General features: G+C 40.2%; 2 protein-coding genes across 8 annotated transcripts in view; one reads left to right on the top strand and one right to left on the bottom strand.

Moving 5' to 3' along the window:
- SENP2 (SUMO specific peptidase 2) overlaps positions 1–8,502 on the bottom strand; it is a 34,152-nt gene extending 25,650 nt beyond the window's left edge. The window contains exons 1-4 of one of the 5 annotated variants that reach the window (XM_040481005.1): positions 8,240–8,502; positions 5,968–6,023; positions 804–937; positions 131–197 (exon numbers count right to left, since the gene is read on the bottom strand). In XM_040481005.1, coding sequence (XP_040336939.1) covers positions 131–197; positions 804–937; positions 5,968–6,023; positions 8,240–8,340 — 358 coding nt within the window. In that variant the 5' untranslated portion in view covers positions 8,341–8,502. Of the gene's footprint in view, positions 1–130; positions 198–803; positions 938–5,967; positions 6,024–6,979; positions 7,153–8,002; positions 8,160–8,239 lie in introns of those variants that run through there. The other 4 variants (XM_040481008.1, XM_040481007.1, XM_040481009.1 and 1 more) reach the window with 4 other exon arrangements.
- Positions 8,503–17,452: 8,950 nt separating this feature from the next.
- The window catches only part of LIPH (lipase H), a 46,341-nt gene continuing 42,988 nt past the window's right edge, over positions 17,453–20,805 (top strand). For 2 of the 3 annotated variants that reach the window (XR_005792285.1, XM_040481002.1), the window contains exon 1: positions 17,453–18,051. Coding sequence is in view for 2 of the 3 variants with exons in the window: in XM_040481002.1 (XP_040336936.1) it covers positions 18,003–18,051 (49 nt within the window). In the remaining variant the exon portion in view is untranslated. The remainder of the gene's footprint in view (positions 18,052–20,805) is intronic. The other variant, XM_040481001.1, reaches the window with a different exon arrangement.

The raw sequence follows: 20,805 nt of genomic DNA, 5'->3' as shown, positions 1-20,805 counted from the left end.
GAATGGTAGAGAGACTATGTCTATGTTCTTATCCCAACCCAAATCAGTGTTTTCCTTTCATATTCTCAAAACTCAGAAAACAGAGGCAGAAGGAGGTAGAGGAAAGCAGAAAGATTTTTGACCACCTCACCCAGTTTCAGCATGTTGTTCCAGGATCCAGAACCTGTCAGTTCACAAGATGAAGAATTCGAAAATACCTTAAAATCAAATAGAACCACCTCTGTAGTATCTAAATTTTAGAATTTAAGTAAGTTCTTAATATAAAAAAAAATCACTCTATTGGTGATTATTTTGCTAGCTCACAGAAGAGACATCATTAGTGAGACCAAAGGTTTAACTGGTGAAGACTCACAAAATTATGTACAAAATAACAATTCTAGGTTCTTTACATATAGTACTTAAATAAGAAAAGCAGATGTATTAGTAGCTGAGCTCTTTATAAATATTTTTTAACTGCATAATTTCTTAACTTTTAAATTCTTGGCCTTTATATCAACATTAATAAAGAATGGTTCTGGGGGAAAAAAAAACAATGTTTTTGGAATCAATGTTTCTGGGAAAAAGTCATTCTACTCATTAATTCCTAAAAAGAGAATATTTCTTTTTTTTTTAATAAAATGCTATTTATTTAAGTAATCTCTGTATCTAATGTGGGGCTTGAACACACGACCCCAAGATCAAGAGTTGCATGCTCTCTGACTGAGCCAGCCAAACATCCCACAAAAAGAGAATATTTCTAAAATGTAACTTTAATGATGAAGTACAAAAATCAGTAGCCCCAATGGAACCCTATCCCCACTGACCTCTCCTGAAGGGGCCACATTCCGTGTTCCATTACAAGCAGAAGTTACCATGGGCTTTGTGGTCAGCTGGAATGGGAATCCAAATAAGCTGGCAGCATTGTAGAGACTGGTTTTCACTTGGTGAATGAAATAATCTAGAAAATATAGTATAGATTACATACACATATAGAGTAATACACTTCTAGCAAAAAATTAAGAGTATGTCTTAGAAAGGCCTCTCTCAATCTTTATTAGAAGTCCTACTTTCAATCACTGAGATAAGACGGTAACTGTAAAAGTAATTTTTCTCCTATCTGAATAACTGAAATTCCAGCATTCCAGCATTTGGAGGTTTTTTTTGTTTTGTTTTTTGAGTTGCTTTTTGGGTGTTTTTTTTTTTTTTTTTAAGTAAGCTCTAGGCCCAACATGGGACTTGAGCTCACAATCCCAAGTTCAAGTTCAAGAGTCGCATGCTCTACTAACTGAGCCAGCCAGGTGCCCCATAATTTTTGTTTTTCAATAAAATATCTCTTCTGGGATGCTATACAAACATGAAATTATCACTTCAGCAAATCACATACTAATTCATAAAAAAAGTCCTAAAATGACAACTTTTTAAAAATGTTTATTTAGAGACAGAGAGAGAGCATGCACAAGTGGGAGGGGGCACAAAAGAGGAAGAGAGAATCCCAAGTAGGCTCTGCGCTGTCAGCAGAGCCCTACACGGGGTCTCAATCTCAAGAACCATGAGATCATGACCTGAGCCAAATCGAGAGTTAGACACTTAACAAACTGAGCCACCCAGGCACCCTTTGAAATGACCACTTTTAAGCAATGAGTTATTCAGAATATATAAAATAAATAAGCCAGAGAGATAGGGGCATAACTTAACCTGCAGCATATAGACACTAAACGTGGCAGAATCCGACAGGAAGCACTATAATTTACTCACTGGTTTGTTCTTACTTCCTGGGAAGGTAACAATACACTCCTAAATAACTACTTACTAAGTGCCTATTACAAATTGGCTACTTCCAAGGTGGAAATCAGTGAAGTATAAAACATGTAGCTCTTAAACATCTCTGATGAAATAAGGCTATTCCTCTACTGGAGAAGACATGTTAGATCTGATGCCCCTCCCTGCCACCAAAAATAAAGATTACAAAATAAGTAAGTAAACACATAAGGGGGAAGGGTAAATTTTAGTACTTGCCCCACTTCCTCTTTTTAGGACACTACCCCTTTCTCATTTCCTACACTGTTGATTGGTTGTCTACAATTTCCTTTCTATTTCCCAGTTAAGGTATTTTAAACCACTAGCTTGAGAGAGAAAGAGACCATCAATTTAGCCACACTCTGCTAAATTTTTTTAGAGAAAAAAAAGCCTGAAACTGAAATGGTGGCTCTTAAACAACAAGCACTCCAGAACATATAAAATATAAAACAGAAATAGAAAGATAGGGGAATAACTTAAACAACAGGGAGATGGGGCACCAGCATGGCTCAGTCAGTTAAGCATTCGACTTCTGCTCAGGTCATGATCTCACGGGTTCCTGGGTTCAAGCCTCAAGCAGTGCTGAGCCTGCTTGAGATTCTCTCTCTCTCCTTTGCTCTCTGCCCCTGCCCCACTCGTGAGCGCACACATGCTCTATCAAAATAAATAAATAAACTTAAAAAAAATTCCAGATTATCCCTCTAGTAATGTATCTTATATTCTGCTATGGTTTTTTTTTTTTTTTTTTAATGTTCATTGATATTTGAGAGAGAGAGAGAGAGCACACACGTGGGAGGGGCAGAGAGAGAGAGAGAGAGAGGAGGACAGAGGATCCAAAGAGGGCTCTGTATTGACAGCAGAGAGCCCAATGCAGGGCTCAAACTCACAAACCACGAGATCATGGCCTAAGCTGAAGTCGGATGCTTAACTGACTGAGCCACCCAGGTGCCCCTCTGCTGTGTTTTCTTAAGTGAAAGAGTAAGAGTTTTAGAGATTTATGCTTAACCACTAGACTGTCATTCAGGCCCCAGAGGGTATAGTATACTCGTAATAACTAACATAGTTAAATAGTGGATGCTAAAAAGCATTGTTAATACTTATTTTCCTACAAATTTGTCAGAATCTGAGTATTCCTTTTTTTTTTTAATGTTTATGCATTTTTTGAGAGAGAGAGAGAGAGAGAGAGAGAGAGAGAGAGAGAGAGAGAAAGAGCATGAGCTGGGGAGGCGCGGAAAGAGAGGGAGACACAGAATCTGAAGCAGGCTCCAGGCTCTGAGCTGTCAGTACAGAGCCCGACGTGGAGCTCAAACCCAGGAACCATGACATCATGACCTGAGCTGAAGTCAGATGCTTCGACCTCGACTGAGCTACCCAGGCACCCCAAAATCTGAGTATTCCTAGAGATTAGGCCAAAAAAATCTAAATGACTCAAAAAAGAAAGGGGAGGGGGGAGAAAGGAGGACAGGAGAGGAGGAGAAGGAGGAGGAGGAGAGGAAGAAAGTAGACGGCCTATATAATGGGGATAAGACCACCTTACTTTCTTCACACTAGACTGGTTAGATCTCTTAAAACCCCTCTGATCTGTAAGATCATAAGTCTGAGATTCTAAGGTTCCCCTTTTCTTTTACCCTCCTTTCTTCCTCTCTCAAAAGCAACTAAGAGAGTTGTATTATCCAACACAGTTGCCAGTGGCCACATGTAGTTACCTAAGTTTATATTTAGTTAAAATTAAATTCAGTTCCTCAGGCACACTGGCCCCATTTCAAGTGTTCAACAGACATCATCACAGAGAGCTCTAATGGATGCAGTGCTGTAGACCTTTACAAACTCTGCCAATAAGTATTATATCCTCTACCCACTGCTTCCCCCTTGGTTCCCATCTATAATTTCAATTCAGAAATTATAATACATATTTCATGTAATCATGGAGGGAGAGATCTTTAACATGGAAGTCCATGAAATAGATGATTACCCTTATTATTTAAGGAACCTTCTATAATATCGTCAAAGTTCTTTTGTTTTTCTTGTTTTGTTGAAGTATAGTTGACACACAATGTTTTGTTGGTTTCAGGTGTAACCACTGCCAAAGTTTTTTATTTATATAAATAACTGTTACTTATATTTTTGTTTAAAATTGACTCATGTTTTTTGCTAAATAAATGTATTTGAAAGGTAATTTTATACCACTACTCTAAATGTAAAGAAACATTCTTTGCCTTATAAAGAAACGAAAACATAAAAATGTTAAGTTCTAGGTGGGCCTATTAAAAGAAGGGAGAGTCACATGTAATAGCAAGCAATAAAAACATACTAGCATTAAATCAAGATTTTCTGCTTGAAATAATCAGAAAATTAAAAACAACTGAAAAGGATACAACATTTTACTATGTAACATAATTCACGTTACTTAATGCTATGAAATGCTGTATCCCCTAAAATCCCTTCCTAAACTGATACCCATCTTGTGCTTTGAGAAACACTGTCCCAGTGAATTTAATATAAATTCCTCACACTCAAAGTCCTCTTTAATTTGACATACTTCTTTTTAGCCAACTTCTCCCCTGAATTCTATTCACTATTTCCTAAATTGCACAACTCTTCCATACTGTTCCCTCTGCTTAGAATGCTTTTCCTTCCTATTGCTCTGCTGATATCCCATCCACCCTTTACGATCCATCTTACACACGAGCTCTTTCATCAAATATTTACTGAGACTTTTAATCAGCTGAAAATTGGACAGTATTTTGTTACTATCTTTCTTATTTCATTTATCACATCGCTACTGACATTAGTAATAATTTATATGCTTGCCTTATACCCTCTACTATACAATTATATACCTCCACAATTGTAAGGTCCTTAAAAATAGAGACCCTGTCTTACTCATTTTTCTATTTCCTGTAGAACCTAACACATTGCTTAGCAGTAAGACATGCTTAATAACTGCTCATTGGATTTAAATGAAATCTTTTTTTTTTTTTTAAGTTTTCTTTGTTTATTTTGAGAGACAGCAAGAGAACCAGCAGGGAAAGGGGCAGAGAGAAAGAGAAAGAATCCCAAGCAGGCTCTGTGCTGTCAACGCAAAGCCTGATGTGGAGCTCGAACTCATGACCATGAGATCATGACCTGAACCCAAATCAAGAGTTGGACGCTCAACAGACTGAGCCATCCAGGTGCCCCTGGATTTAAATGAAATCTTAACAGACATTTCTACTCTTTTTTTTTTAATTTTTTTTTCAACATTTATTTATTTTTGGGACAGAGAGAGACAGAGCATGAACGGGGGAGGGGCAGAGAGAGAGGGAGACACAGAACTGGAAACAGGCTCCAGGCTCTGAGCCATCAGCCCAGAGCCCGACGCGGGGCTCGAACTCACGGACCGCGAGATAGTGACCTGGCTGAAGTCGGACGCTTAACCGACTGCGCCACCCAGGCGCCCCAGACATTTCTACTCTTAACTAACACATCTGGAGGAGATCAAAATTCACATTCATTTTTGAGACAGAGGAAATATTATTATAGCACTCCATTTTGCCTTTTTTCCTTTAATCTAGTTTTATTCTCTTCTATCAAGCTATGTCTAGCCCTCTGGATCCAGAGAAGTAAACAATTTGGGGCAACACATTAGATTCATTCACTCAGCTATATGAACTAGATGACTCAATTTGAAGTAGTTTTTACAGTGTTTTTTCCTCAAAAATAAAAAGCACCTTTTTTTTAGAAAGATTCAGAATTTTAAAATACACATTCAACACACAGGCTTATCTATCTGGAAGGATACTTAAGACCCTGATAACAGTCCCTAGAAAAGATAACTGAGTAGAAAAGGGACAGGGGGGCGCCTGGGTGGCGCAGTCGGTTAAGCGTCCGACTTCAGCCAGGTCACGATCTCGCGGTCCGTGAGTTCGAGCCCCGCGTCGGGCTCTGGGCTGATGGCTCAGAGCCTGGAGCCTGTTTCCGATTCTGTGTCTCCCTCTCTCTGCCCCTCCCCCGTTCATGCTTTGTCTCTCTCTGTCCCAAAAATAAATAAACGTTGAAAAATAAATAAATAAATAAATAAAAATTTAAAAAAAAAAGGGACAGGAAAGAGACTTACTTTTCACAGCATAAACTTTTTACCTTTTGAATTTTGTTCCATGCATATACTTTTCCTACTAAAAAAACCTAATTTTTAAAATTCATATTCAATACCTAATCTTGGTCTTTTGGCTGGTATTTCATCAGTGTCCACTGTAGAAAACGAAGTGCTGAAAAGAAAAAGAGAAAAATATATATATATTTACATATACACACACATATCCATTTCTGTAAGTAAACCTAATATGCATACAACACACCCCCTCCATCCACGTTGTCAAAAAATGAGACTCAACTGATGTTTGAAGAGAAAACACTCCTCTGTAGTAGGCTTTCACCATTTGAGGACTTAACACTCTTGTTTAAACTATTTGAAAGAGACCCAAAACTCCCTATCAAATGATAAAATGTAATCTGGCTAAAGTACAAACTTGAAATTGGCCAGAAATCATTTGGCTAGTAAATGAACATAGGTGACAGCCTAGGACTGGTATATCCTTTTTCTCTCCAGCAATGATTTTAAAACAACAAATAACTTCCTTTTGAAAGATGACATCTCCCCACCCTCACAAGAAAAGCCATCTTCTACTTTACTAGAAGCAGACAATATAAGAAGCCTTAAAATATAGTTCTTAGTCAGAAAAGGTGTTATATTTAACTGCATTTTTTTAAAAATGTTTATTCATTTTGATAGAGCACAAGCGGGGGAAGGGCAGAGAGAGAAGGAGACACAGAATCCAAAGCAGGCTCCAGGCTCTGAGCTGCCAGCACAGAGCCTGACATGGGGCTCGAACTCAAGAACTGTGAGATCATGACCTGAGCCGAAGTCAGATGCTTAACCGACTGAGCCACCCAGGTGCCCCTTTAACTGCATTTTTATCATGGAAACTATATTACAGTGGTAATAAAAAATTGGGGAATTCAGGAAAGTTTTTGGGCCTATATATACCTCAAGAATGTTAAAAGCTTACGGTATACTATAATCATCTTTCTAAAGATAATTATAATTGATCAGTTTTACCAAAAAAAATTAACAGAATAAATCCCAGGAGAATACCATTCAGTTAATAACTTTGAACATCCCAGTAAGACCTCCTGGCTTCATTTTGACTGAAACATGGCTTACATTGTGAAGAATTGTTTTAGATAAAGGATGTGTGGTGACGAACAGGGTTTTGATCTCCAAACCATTGTTTCACTCACTGGCAGGGATTCACAGCAGAAAGAAAGGACAAGGAGAGGAAATTAATATTCTCTTATTCAATAAATATGTACCAAGTACCTATCATGCACCAGCCTCAGCACAAGGCCGCTGAGGTAGAATAAACAAATACCATCCTTATAATATATTAAGCATCATTTAAGGCACTTTACAACATGCTCCCAAATGATCCTCTTATCAACCTCACAAAAAGGTAGAAAAGACTAAGTTGAAACCTTGGTTTCTCTAGAACACATGATGGAATGTAGCCAACAGCCTATTTCATCAATGATCTGCATTTTCAGACTCATGTATTAAATCATCTTGCTCTCTCAAGCTCCAAGAAACTATCCTTCAATAATCCTGGGCTTAATAAAAAAATGAAATTAACACGGTCACTAAAAGTTGATGGGGGAGTAGAGAATTGGTATGGTCTTTTATTCTCTAGATTAATTCTCAAGCAAGGGGTACACACTATGAAATGAGACAAACCAAGGGGCAGATACTAAGTAAGAACAGTTTTAGTTTCCCCCAAATTTTTTTAAGCACAAACTAGTGATCTTTTTAAAGAAATGAGACACCTAATTTTCCCCCCCTCATATACTAACTCTAAAGCACAGAACCATCCTCCCTCCCTCCCTCGCAAAACACACACACACACACAGTTTGACAGCTGTTTCAGAACAAAACAGCTGCTGTTCTTTGGTGCTAAGAGAACAATTCTTGTAGTCAAAACGGCTTTGGTCAAGCTATGAATCTCCCTTCCTTTAGCTGCACTTATTGCCTACATATGACACTTGGGAGTGTGCTGTGTAAACAGTGAACCACAACACAGACACTATTCCTTCAATTGTTACTTTTCAACTAACGAAAGAGTAGCAAGATACAATAAAACCCCATTTGACAGCAATCAGCTCGGACTCTGACAAGAACATCAAAGATCCTAACCATCACGGTGCACTCCAAAGACAACTAGCTCGTTCCATCAGCAGCAGCCGCATCGCACAGCGTGGAGGGAGCGACTACGTCACCAGGATACCCGCGACTCGCACCTCCACCGCCTTGGCCTGGCCAACTGTTTCGGCAGAGCAGGGCCTGCCTGGCTGGATCAGCGCTCTCGGGGCCGAGCCCCGGGGTGGGGGAGGGAGTACAGCCAGGCTGGCGCTCGGCCCCCTCTCCTCTCACCTGTTCGAGCGCCGCCTCTTCAGGAGGGCCCGGGCAGGGGGCACCGGCCGGTCACAGAAACGGAAAATGGTGCCGAGAATCCTAACCAGCCATTTGTACATACCAGGCCCAAGCAGCAGCGGCGGCCGACACACCCCGAGAAGCAAACCCCAGAGCTGTCGCCGCCGCTGCCGCCTTCGCCGCCTCGGCTACCACCGCCAAGGCTCAGTCGCCGACTTATGACGCGATTGGAGGGCCCACAGATAAAACGTCCTGAGAGCTATAGGAGGCCCCCGCCTGCCACCACTCCTGACGTCACCTCCTCCCGCCGGACCGGAAAGCATCTTCGTCCTCAATCTGCGCACGCGCAGCTTCACTCCGTACCACATCCCGACCTAGCAACCAGAATGCGTGCGAAACAGTCTCGGTCCAATCGTTGGCGAGATCGAAAGGGCTGTGGGCGGGGCTTTCTGTTCGGCGTAGCCAGTCGCGAGACGGCCCGCCGGACAAGGCCCACAGGCCACAACAAGTGAGGCTTCCTCACCTGGGAGCCAGCGCTCCGGAGGCCTGAAATATACTGTAGGTACTCAGTAAATGTTTGTTGAGGGCACGAAATAAAGGTAGGTCAGAACAAATGTTTACCCTGCTAAGTGCCCTTTGGTTTGCATATACCTAAGGTCTAGTACTTTACCACGTACTGTCATGTTCGTTTCTCCCAGCAACCTCAGGCGATGGTGAGGAGTCTTGTGCCCATTTTTAATAAATCAGGAAATCAAGTACATAGCGATTAAGCAATTTGCCTAAAGTCACAAAGCTAACTAGTGGCGTAGCAGGATTGGAACCGGGATCTGAGAACCAGCGCCAGTCCCTCGCCTGTGAGGCGAGTTTACTGGAAGAGACATGATTATAAATTACAAGATAATTGTGTGCAAAATGCAGTAGGAGCCAGAGAAAGGAAAACTACACCTTGGAGAGGGATAGGGAAGGGCATAATTCAAAGAAGGCTTCACAGAAACTTAAAGACAAGAGGTACCTGTGGCCTAGTACCTGCTAGTCTCCACCCCTGGGCTGGCAGGCAGGGAGTGCAAATTAACTCTCCCTGTTATCTAGAGGTCATACTTCTGATTAATTATCAATAAGAGAAAAAAGTCCCACCCTATTTAGGGACAAGAATATCCAGTCCCCTCCTCCAAACATTGCTGGAATCCTTTTCTGGCCCCACAAATCCATCCCTGACTACACTTGACCTTTACCTCTGATTTAGTTAAGGCCAGACTTCAGGCTTCCTTGAACTTAACACAGGCACTCCCCATTACAGCCTCATCCTGTACTCAATAAAGTGTTCTGGAATTCTGGTGCAAGATAACACCTAGAGCTCCAGAACCACCTGTGGCTATCACCACTCTGGCTTGGGCATATGGGAGGCAGTTCCTAGAGAGTGGAACCAAATCCTAAATGTGGACATAGGCCCCTTCCTTAATTCTCCAAAACACAGTTAACACCAGACTGGTTTTTTTTTTTTTAATTTTTTTAAATGTTTATTTATTTCTTGAGAGAGACTCAGACAGAATGTGAGTGGGTTAGGGGCAGAAAGAGAGGGAGACACAGAATGCGAAGCAGGCCCCAGGCTCCGAGCCATCAGCACAGAGCCCGATGCGGGGCTCGAACCCACGAGCTGTGAGATCATGACCTGAGTCGAAGTCGGACGCTCAACCGACTGAGCCACCCAGGCACCCCAACACCAAACTGTTAATGAAAGTTTGAGAATAGAAAGACTAGAAGTTTTGTGTTTGTTTTTTTTTTTAAGAAACTGTTTCATTTCCATCAACCCTATTCCATTTTGTTTGCCGTTGTAGAAAAGCAGCTTAAGACCACTCCTATCCATTCAGTGGTCTAAGCAGTGGGAGCTGCAGAACAGTCTTCACTGGCAGGCTGAGCACTCCAGTCTTCAGTAGAGGACTGCTGAATAGGCATAGAGGGCACCTGCACACCTTCAGTTCAGTCTGCAACTTCAGGTTGAGTAGCAGTGAACTCAGGAAGCTGCTCTTCCTTTTCAATCTCTTCAAGATCTCTGTAGAAGAAGAGACAGGTAGGACCTGATGGTGCCACAGATGTGCAGAACTTCCCAGGCCAGCATCCACCACATCAGACCCACTGAGTGAGCTCTCTTGTTGTAAGCGATAGCAATGTCTATATAGCACATAGGAGAGTTTGTGTTACATGAGCGATGGTAGGCAGGTTAACATAAGATGCCTCTGTGAGAGGCTAGTGGTCAGCCCTGGGATCTGTAACCACCAGAAGTCTCGGTTCCAGGAAGGCTGCCTGGATCTACTTAGTGAAGTTTCCAGGGGTGAAGCAGCCAGCATCAGGGAGTGGCTCCAGTAGCAGCAGCAAACTTCAGCACAGCTCTCTGGCCAGTATTCCCAGATGATATGACACTGACATCAGCTGGGTTTTCAAGGCTCCAATGGCACAAACTGCCAGCAGAAGCTTCTCTCAGGTTCTCTTCAGATTTATGATGTAGATCCCATCACTTTTCCTTTTGTAGGTGTACTGTTCCATTTGGAAGTCAAGGTTAGTGCCACTTAAGTGGGTTCCTGCTGCAAGGAATTCGAGGACATCCTCCTTCATTTGCAGGCCATCATGGGCTCTGAACATTGTGAAAGTTTGCTTTAAGCTATGATGGGAATGTAGAACAAGACCGCTGTGTGGCCCCTCTCTGGGTAATTTGGAAAGCAAAGACCAGAAGATTTAGAAGTGGCTATTATCATCCGTAGTCCATTGCTCATTGCCTCCCAGAAGGACTTTACTCCCCTCAAGGTCATCTCTCCACTCTTTTACAAGCCACCAGCAGAAGAGAATTTTCTCTCCACCTCTACTCCAACCTATTTCAGGCTGGACTCCCGGTTAACTTAAAAAATAGTCTACCATGGCATTATTATGCACAGCACTTGAGCTGTGTCCCATGTGTCCATTCCACTATAAAAAATGGCCTTTGCCTTCACTGAACCAAAAAGAACACTCAAGCATTGCAAAGGGATTTTCGAAGACAAAAGAGCAGTCTCTGTTCAAAACATAAATGGGAAAACTGCAAGGTGCTTTAGAATAGCAGCGTATCTCAGGTTTGGGCCACCAAGATTTAAGAAAGATTGACACCAAGTCTCAGGCCACTCCAGTACAACACATTTTTTTTTTTCCTCCCTCACTAATAGCACCTGCGCATACCTAATGCTGAAATGTTAGACCCCCTCTATGAAAAGTGGAGGGCTTTGGAATTACCTCAGTCGAATCTCTGGGCCTCATCAGGAAGCAAGAACTCTTGAGTGCAGCAACTGCCAGCCACCGCCTGCACCTGACATTTTGCCACTTGGTGCACTCGCTGTCCTATCATCCCCAGGAGAGGCAGGGGCCGATACCCATCCAGTGGTCAAGGAGTGGAACCACGCTTACTCCAAACCCACCACTGTTGCACCCATTCCTGGACTCAGGAACTCTTCACCAGAGGGCTAGAGGAGAAAACCAAAGCCATATGGAGAAATAAGGACATTGAGGTTTGGATAACTTGCACCCGTGTACTGTTGGAGGGGCACATCCTCATTGCTTAAGTTTTCATTAGGCTATCCTAAACGATTGCCCAGTTTTCTGAAAAACAAAATGACAACAAAAACTTTGTTGACAAAAAACAACAAAAAACTTCTCCTCTTCCCTCTTCCCCTCCCCTCCTCCTCCTCCTCTTCCTCTTGCTGAGATCCTCTCCTTCAAGCCTTTCCAGGGTCCATCCCAATTTTCCTCAAAACCTACCTCTCCTCCACAGAGAAATAAAGACCCAGCCCTCCAATTCATTGCTCAGTCTTGAACATTTTCCCTTTACCAGCATTCTCAGAGTATTAAAAGATTTATTGTCAGCTTTGGTTTTGCTGACCCCTGCCCGAACTCTGGTCCATTTGATAGAAGTAGATTGAAGCCCATAGGTGAGATGCTGTTGGTTTGGGCTTAATGTACCTAAAATCCAACATAGCTCATCACCCTAAATATTAATTTCCTTCTGGGGACCAACTCTGGTATTCAAGAAAAACGTATCCTCCTAATAATGAGGACTTTGATCTTATTCAGTCTAATAATAACCTTGGCCTTATTATCCCAAAGCAAGTGTAGTTCCTTGTCCTAGATTTTATTAGAAAAGTTGCTCACATTAACTTCAGGTTTGGCCTGCCTTGTGAAGAAGTATCTGAGCCTATTTTCTAATCTATAAAATAGAGTTAATCAAATCTGCCTCTCAGATCTGTGGGCCAGTTAAATGTGCTTACGTACGTGAAGGACTGACTTCAGTATCCCACATGGCTAAGTGCTTAATGTTTCTCTTCCCTCTTCTTCCTTCAGTTATCTAATAAGCCATTTAATTTGTCAGTTCCACATCCTACACTTTCCTGCATTCTCCATGGATCCGCCTTTTCTCCTCTCCAAACCCATCAAACATACTATCATTCAAGGCCTGATCACTTCTCAGGCCTTCCCAAAAGCCACCTCCTCTTGTATTCTGTCCCTTTTCTATCTATTTGCAGGGTGATCTCTCTTGTGTTGTCTTTTGTTGTTGTTTTGTTCTCTGCTGTGGCTGTTGTTGCTAAGGAAGGTAAATTTATAGTGTTCTTATTTATTAAGGAAAGTAAATGTATAAATTGAATTTGTGGTTTTCTGTTACCATATCCTAAAAGTGGTTGGGTTGATTTTAATCAAATTCCAGATGTTTGGAGTGATCTGATTTCAACTATGGGTACAAGATTCTCATGACCAGTGCTTGGGAAGCCAGCTAAGTAAACATAAAAACAGAAATCTGGTTCTAATAATAATAATATTTTAGATCCAAATAAATCTAAAATATGTGCTACCAGCGTTCCTGAGTCGCTCAGTCAGTTAAGGGTCTGACTTCGGCTCAGGTCATGATCTCACGGTTCATGAGTTTGCGCCCCATGTCGGGCTCTGTGCTAATAGCTCAGAGCGTGGAGCCTGCTCTGTTGAAAAGAGCAGTCTTTTCATAATATATATTATTATATACATATTTTTTCATAATATGTATTATATATATTATATATATTTTTTACATATTATATATAATATATATTATTATATAATAAATAATAAATATTATTATTTAAATAATAATAAAAAATTATCATTTTTTTAATAAGAAAATACATGGTACCAACGGATGTTCAATATTGGCACTACCCCCAAATTTTTTATTTTTTGAAATGAACTTTTAACTGATAAAAGCATTTGCCTCTGTCTTGCCAGTGTGCACACAGGCCTTGCTAGAGCCTTCTATTCTTGAAATGCTCTGGGCAGCACTCTGCAAACAAGCAGTTATTGAAAGCGCTGGACTTGCATTTATTTTATTTGATACATTGTTTGTAAGGAAATCATGGTTTCTTTCTTTCTTTTTTTTGACGTTTATTTATTTTTTGAAAGACAGAGACAGAGTGCCAGCAGGAGAGGGGCAGAGAGAGAGGGAGACACAGACTCCAAAGCAGGCTCCAGGCTCTGAGCTGTCAGCACAGAGCCGGAAGCAGGGCTCCAACCCAGGAACTGTTAGATCATGACCTGAACTGAAGTCAGAAGCTTAACTGACTGAGCCACCCAGGTGCCCCAGGAAGTCATGGTTTCTAAAACAAGGTAGCTCTATTCCATGAAGAATACTTCTTAGGCCAGAAAAGTAGTATACAGACATTTTCCTTCCTGTGTTGTAATAAACTACAAAAAAAAAAAAAAAGTTAATAAGCTAACCTAAATGTGTTATTCTCTCTATATATTATTTCTTACATTTGTTATATATTATTGTGGCATATATTATTTATTATGTTTATTTGTATTACATGATACTAATATATTAACATACAAAGAAGTGAACAGGAAAAAAAACTTACGTTCTTGCTGCCTTGAAGATAAAATCCACTATCTTAAGCATGGCATGCAGAGTGCCTCCTACCCTGGCTTCAAGTTAGTTTATCATTTCCCTATGCATCCATCCAAACTGGCAATCCACACTTCTTTTATAACTCCAAGTTTGTTCCCTCTACCTGAATTGCTTTTCCTCTACTTTCTTCACCTCACAGGCTCCTACCTAGTCTTTAGAATCCAGCTCAAAAAGGATGTCCTATGTGAAGCTTTTTCCACGGCCCCTCCCCGTGGGATTCCCAGCAACTTACTGCTTCCTCCTCGGTTCTATGGAAGGTGTATCCGTAACTCTATATCAGTATTACTAGTATCATTAATATGTCCGTCTCCTTGTGAGAAGGAGCCATCCCCTATTGTTTCCTCATTATTTTTCTAAATAGAAGCTTGAGAAATGTTCAATAAATGAAGGAATGAAGACATGAAACAAATACATGGATTAGGTGAAAGTTACCCTGATCTCCTTGTAGAAAATGAATCAAGGAAACATTTATTTCTCCAAACATGGACAGCTAGTGAGATTGTGGGGCCACTGAAGCAGATGAAAGGACAAAATTCTATGTGATAGTGAGTCATATACCAGCTTAGAGCATTAAACCAGGGTGAGAGAGGACATAGGTCACCTTTCCTGACAGCTGAAGCCAATGAGAATTCTAAAAACACCTCCCTTCAGTTCATTACACTTCCATACCTGTTTTTCCTGTCCACGCATTTGGAAGCTTGCCTGCCCTCTTTCTAATCTGCTCTCTGTAGCGAGCGATTTCTAGGTTAAGAAGAAGAAAAAAAGCCAATACATAATACTAAATTGGAAATGAGGCAAACTGTGTTATTCTTGAGTTGTGATCATTTTTCAGAATCATCGTATGAAGAAGATTGATGATGATGATGATGAGAAATAAAGACATGGTTTTCCTCAGGATACCTTTGAGTAAATGTTAACATTCAAATAGTTATGAGTTACCCCATCTTTTGGAACTTTGAAAAACTTTTAGTTACTTTTTAAATGTTCATTTATCTGAGAGAGAGAGATAGAGAGTAAGCAGGGGAGGAGCAGAGAGTGAGAGACACAGAGAATCCCAAGCAGGCTCTGTGATGTCACCAAACCCTGAGATCATGACCTGAACTGAAACCAAGAGTAGGACAGTTAACCAACGGAGCCATGGAGGCACCCCTAAAAACTTTTATTTTAAAATAATTATAGATTCACGGAAAGCTGCAAAAATAGTACAGGGATGTCCCATGGACCCCCAGTCAGTTTCCCCCAATTGTAACATCTTACATAACTAGAATGCACTATGAAAGCCAATAAATTGACATTAGTACAATCTACAGATCTTATTTACATTTTACCAGTTTTACATGCACGTGTGTGTGTGTGTGTGTGTGTGTGTGTGTGCTCGCGCGCGCATGCGCACGGTTCTATGCAATCTTATCACCTGTGTAGATTGCTGTAACCCCCACCACAAGCAGGCGACAGAACCAATTCACCTCTCAAAGATTCCCTATTCTCCAATTCTCCCTCGCTTTCCTCTCCCTCCATCTTTTGAAATGCTTTCTGTTTTTTCATATTTGATATTTCTAACTTTCTCTTCTTGAGAGGATGGGTCCTCCCGTTGATACCTTGTGCTATTTTGAACGCTGGAAGTAGAAAAGCACAGACAGCTAGGAAGTTGTAGGAAAACTTGTGTGCCTACTGGCAGGAAAATCAATACTAACACAAAAAGCCCTCCCAACAGAAATTATTCTTATTCCCATAATTGGCTGGTTTCCAGGAAAATGTACATTGGCTCTGTCTAGATAAAGACTTGGCGTGGTACTAAACTGATAGGAGCTCAACAAATATTTATCAGACAAGTACACTGACCCAACAGTGCATTCCACAACAGGTTCCTAAGAGAATGTGGAACAATTCTCCATTTGTTCCAGAGGGCAGTTGTTACCAAACCAGTAAAGCTTACTGCAAATGGAAAACTAAAAAAGCTAGCAGGCCACCTATTTGTTTTTCCTATTTATGTATCCCTAATTTATTTCTCCAGCAGGAGACAAAAAAAAAAATACACTACAGTACTGACTAAAGTCATTTACCTAAAACATCACTGCTATCAGGTGCCCTCCATTCCTAAAATGCACCTGACCCCTCTTCTCAGCACTGTGCAGACTGCCTTCTGACAGAAGGGAAAGGTGTAGACTGTGTAACCACTTAAGTAACATAGTTACCAAGTGCTAAGTGAGCTTACCTTGGTAGCAGACTGTAAGGCTAAGAACTTTACTCATATTAGCTCATTTAATCCGAATAACAGCCCTGTGAGATACCTGCTTTTGTTTTCCTCATTTCACAGTTGAGAAAAGTTAAGAATGGAAATGTTTTGCTTCAAGCCACACAACTAGTGAGTGGAAGATGTGGGATTTGAACCACTGCTAGCGGGTCCTGGCCTTCATTAGGTCTGAGGTGTGACACAGAATCCATATGCAATACTCTGAAACCCCCCCACCCCCCACCTCCAGCAGGGGAAATCTGATGTACTGATTCTTTGGGAAGCACTGCTGGAATCTACTTCCCGCAAGGAATCCCCTGCTATTCGAAGGGGATGCAGACACAGAAAACCGATAAACTTCTATGAGAGATAACTTTGCTTCATAAATGTGTATTTCAGGTAGACAATGCTAAATGACTAGTGGCTTTTGCCTGATGCCCTGGATAACAATGTATTCTTTTTTTTTTTTTTTTTTTTTTTTAACATTTATTTATTGTTGAGACAGAGAAAGAGCATGAAGAGGGGAGTGTCAGAGAAAGAGGGAGACACAGAATCTGAAACAGGCTCCAGGCTCTGAGCTGTCAGCACAGAGCCCAACACGGGGCTTGAACCCACGGACCGCGAGATCATGACCTGAGCCGAAGTCGGACGTTTAACCGACTGAGCCACCCAGGCGCCCCACAATGTATTCTTTAAATTGTTTGTGTCTTTCTTTATAAATGCATGTTTCAGCTCATCAGACCACCGCCCCCCTCCCCTGCTCCCATCCCCCCCCCCCCCCCCATAAGCCTGAGTGACTGCTACAAGTCCTTCCACCAGAAAGGTAATTAAATTACCTCATAGCTAGGAGAACACAAGTTCAGTTACTTCCAACACTGAAGTGGATGGATTCTGGCAGAACTCTCTATTTAAAGCTTTTGCATTTAATTTTCCTTTAGAAAGTAGGAGGCAAGGGTGAGGGAGAGATAGGCTCTGGATAGGAAGAAATAAAAATATGTATAATGCCATAAAAATGTTCCTTTAATCTGAAGCGTATCTGGACATATACAGGCATATGAATGGACTTAATGAAATATTCTTAACAAAATATAAAGACTGCCTGATGAGGAATGCGTGTGTGAATTAACATAAAAAGTAGTTTTGTGGACACAGACCAACAGGATACTCATTGATTTGTTTCATTCACAAGAACAGGGAGGCAAATATCTCAGATCACACTTGATTTCAACATACCAAGCCAAGCCACTAATAAACCGCCCACAAAGAATGAAACTATTTTGAACTCGTCATTCTACAAATACACATTATAATATTAAGATATGCATAAAATTAAAAAAAAAAAAGATGTGCATAAAATTGTGTAAGGTAGAAAGTACTCGACCTTCCACTGAAAAGAGGAGGAGTCAAATATCCTGAAAGGGTTGGGACCCGCCTGCAGTCCCTGGGGAACTTCCTGTTGTCACCACACCTCTGGTGTAGTTATCTGAGCTCCCTCTGAGCAAAGCCCTCAGTGGAAACTCCAAGGCTCTGCAAAGGAAATTATTCTTGTGAATGTGACACACACTCTCTCCAGTTTCCATATGCTGAGATTATCCTTCTTCTTCGGTTTGATCTGCTTGGTGAAAACAGGTAGGTCATTTAGTGAATGGTTTACTTAATTATTTAAAAAATATTATTTTATATTGTCACTTTGCATTTTATCAGCCCACTCCTTTCAGTGGACTTTTTAAATCTTACTTAGTCATTGTGAAGGAAAGAAGATACGGATTAAATGAACTTTCTAATCCTGAAAATTTTTTTTTCAGTAATGAAAGAAATTATTATTCCTTTGAATTAACTTCTTCTGATGTATGAAAAATAAATGTGTTGGGAAATCTAAAGGTTACTTTCTTTCATAGTTAAGTTTTCTGTGCCTTTCCACCTCTATGAAATAAAATCATTTATGTTGTAGAAATTTTAAGTTTTGTTTTATTATAATATCTAACACATAGAGGATAGGTTTTTATAAGCTTTCATACACTGAGGGTTTATTTAAATTATCTTTTAGGAAAACATAGTTTTATTATGTAAACCCCTTGGAATTGTGTCTAGCATATTGATAACTTAAAAATTATTAATGATAATGAATAAAAATTAAAACAGTGATGTACAGGGGCACCTGGCTGGCTCAGTTGGAAGGGCATGCAACTCTTGATCTCTGGGTCATGAGTTTGAGCCCCACGTTTAGTGTAGAGATTACTAAATAAATAAAACAGTAATTTACACAGCAAGATAACAAAAATAAAGTGGAATGCTGTTTTATTTTTATTTTAATTAATTAATTAATTAATTTTTGAGAGAGAGAGAGAGCATGAGGGGGAGAGAGCTGCAGAGCAGAGGGAGAGAGAGAGAGAGAGAGAGAGAGAGAGAGAGAGAGAGAGAGATTGAGAATCCCAAGCAGGCTTCACGACCCTGGGATCATGACCTGAGCCGAAATCAAGAGTGGGAAGCTCACCTGACTGAAACCCCCAGGACTACCTGAAGTGAAATACTTTTTAAAAAGAAACTCAACACTTCTCAGCCTTCTTAGGAATCCAGTTCTTTTTCACATAGTTTATGGTAAAAAATTGGTACAGTTTTTTGAAGGGAAATGTGTTACATACAGTATCCGTAAAAATGTTTATGCCATTTGAACTACTAAAACCATTGCTGAGAATTGATTCTAAAGAAATGGCTTTTGAAAGGAAAAAAACTTGGGGTGCCTGTCTGGCTCAGCCAGAAGACCATGTGACTCTTGATCTCGGGGTTGAGACTGCAAGCTCTACACTGAATGTAGAGATTACTTAAATAAATAAAACTTAAAAAAATAAGAAAAGAAAAGAAAACAACTCACCTAGGAAGATGATTCTAACTATGTTATTTATAATAACTTGAAACTAGATATAGCAGAAATGTTTCTACACACAGTAATGGATAAAGTTTCAACTTTTTAAAAAATGTAGCCTTTAAGATTCTGAAGCTATGCAGAAAGTGCAAACATGTTTATAAAATAATGCAAGTAGACAAAACAATTCACATTTATAAGTCAACAAAGATAACAGCTATGTTAAAATCATGTGTGTATGTCTGTAGATAAAGTTTAGGAGGGAAATGGAAAAATTAAACTAGCTGTATTAGGATTTCAGGCTTATAAACAAATTTTTCTCAATTTGTGCTTTTGAAGCTGATTTAATAGTAAATTAAAATTATGCTAATGATGATATTTTTCACCGAGAAGTCAACCTTTTAAGAAGTGTGTGTTTATAATAATTTTTAAATTTAGAAAATGAACATAAATTTAGAGATAGTTTTAGGAGAGTGGAACTAACCCTGACACAAAAGCCTGATGATAGTTTGTGGGTACTTTCTTTGAATCTCGCATTATGTATCTCTATACATAAAGTTGGAACTTAATGTTTTTGTGATCTGCCTTTTTACTTAACATTATCTCATCAGCAAAGTCTTTTTTAAATGACTCTAGAAGACTTACTGCTGAATGACAGAATCTAAGGAGAGACACAGCACAATAAACTTCTGTAGCTAGAAGGAAAAAACATAATTATAGCTGTAAACTAAATTTAGATTTCTCAGTATCTGCAAAACCATGAACTTGCAACTTCCAGGAGAGAGGGTTTGAATGATAGGCACCTGATAGTGGAAATTATTCATCACAAATACATCGACTTTTTGTTTTTCCCCTTCTTTAGCTTGCCGTCCAAAAATCAACAACTATTAAAATGTGACTCTGAAATGCAGAGAATATAGGTCATTCACTTTTGGAAATCTTTGTTTTGCTCTAACCTTTGTGATATCATGGCAGGAATATTGGCCGTAATTTTACCAGCGAATAAAGCAATCGCTAGCAAGCTCTAGTGTGCACCAGAATCGCCTGGGAATTTGTTTAAAATGCAGACCACCCTCAGAGATCCAGACTCAGTGGGTCTGGGGCAAGAGCTTAAAATCTGCATTTCTTCCAACAAACCCTCTGGTTTTTCAGCTGCAGGTGGTCCAAGGAAAAAAGTTGATAACTATTTTTATAAATTAAGGCTGTTGTCATAAATGTATTTTAAAGTTACTCTTCTGTCAATATTTTGGCTTATGGCAAATTTGTATAAAATTATGTAGGTATTTGCCTAGGGGAAATAGCTTAGTGCCCAAAAAACAGAGAATTATTTCCTCAGATTTGAAATCCTCTACAGATAATTTATAACTCCATTTTTGGTGTGTGTGTGTGTGAGAGAGAGAGAGAGACACAGAGAGACAGAGAGACAGAGAAAGAGACAGAGACAGAGAGAGACTCCTTCTCTGACAGGGAGACAAAGGTGAGTAAGGGGGTGGAGTGTGAATGTGCATATTTATGCACAT

Source organism: Herpailurus yagouaroundi, unplaced genomic scaffold, assembly GCF_014898765.1.
Source record: "Herpailurus yagouaroundi ecotype Mexico unplaced genomic scaffold, PumYag 159, whole genome shotgun sequence".
Classification (NCBI taxonomy): Eukaryota; Metazoa; Chordata; class Mammalia; order Carnivora; family Felidae; genus Herpailurus; species Herpailurus yagouaroundi.
This window is presented reverse-complemented; position numbering and strand designations above follow the sequence as displayed.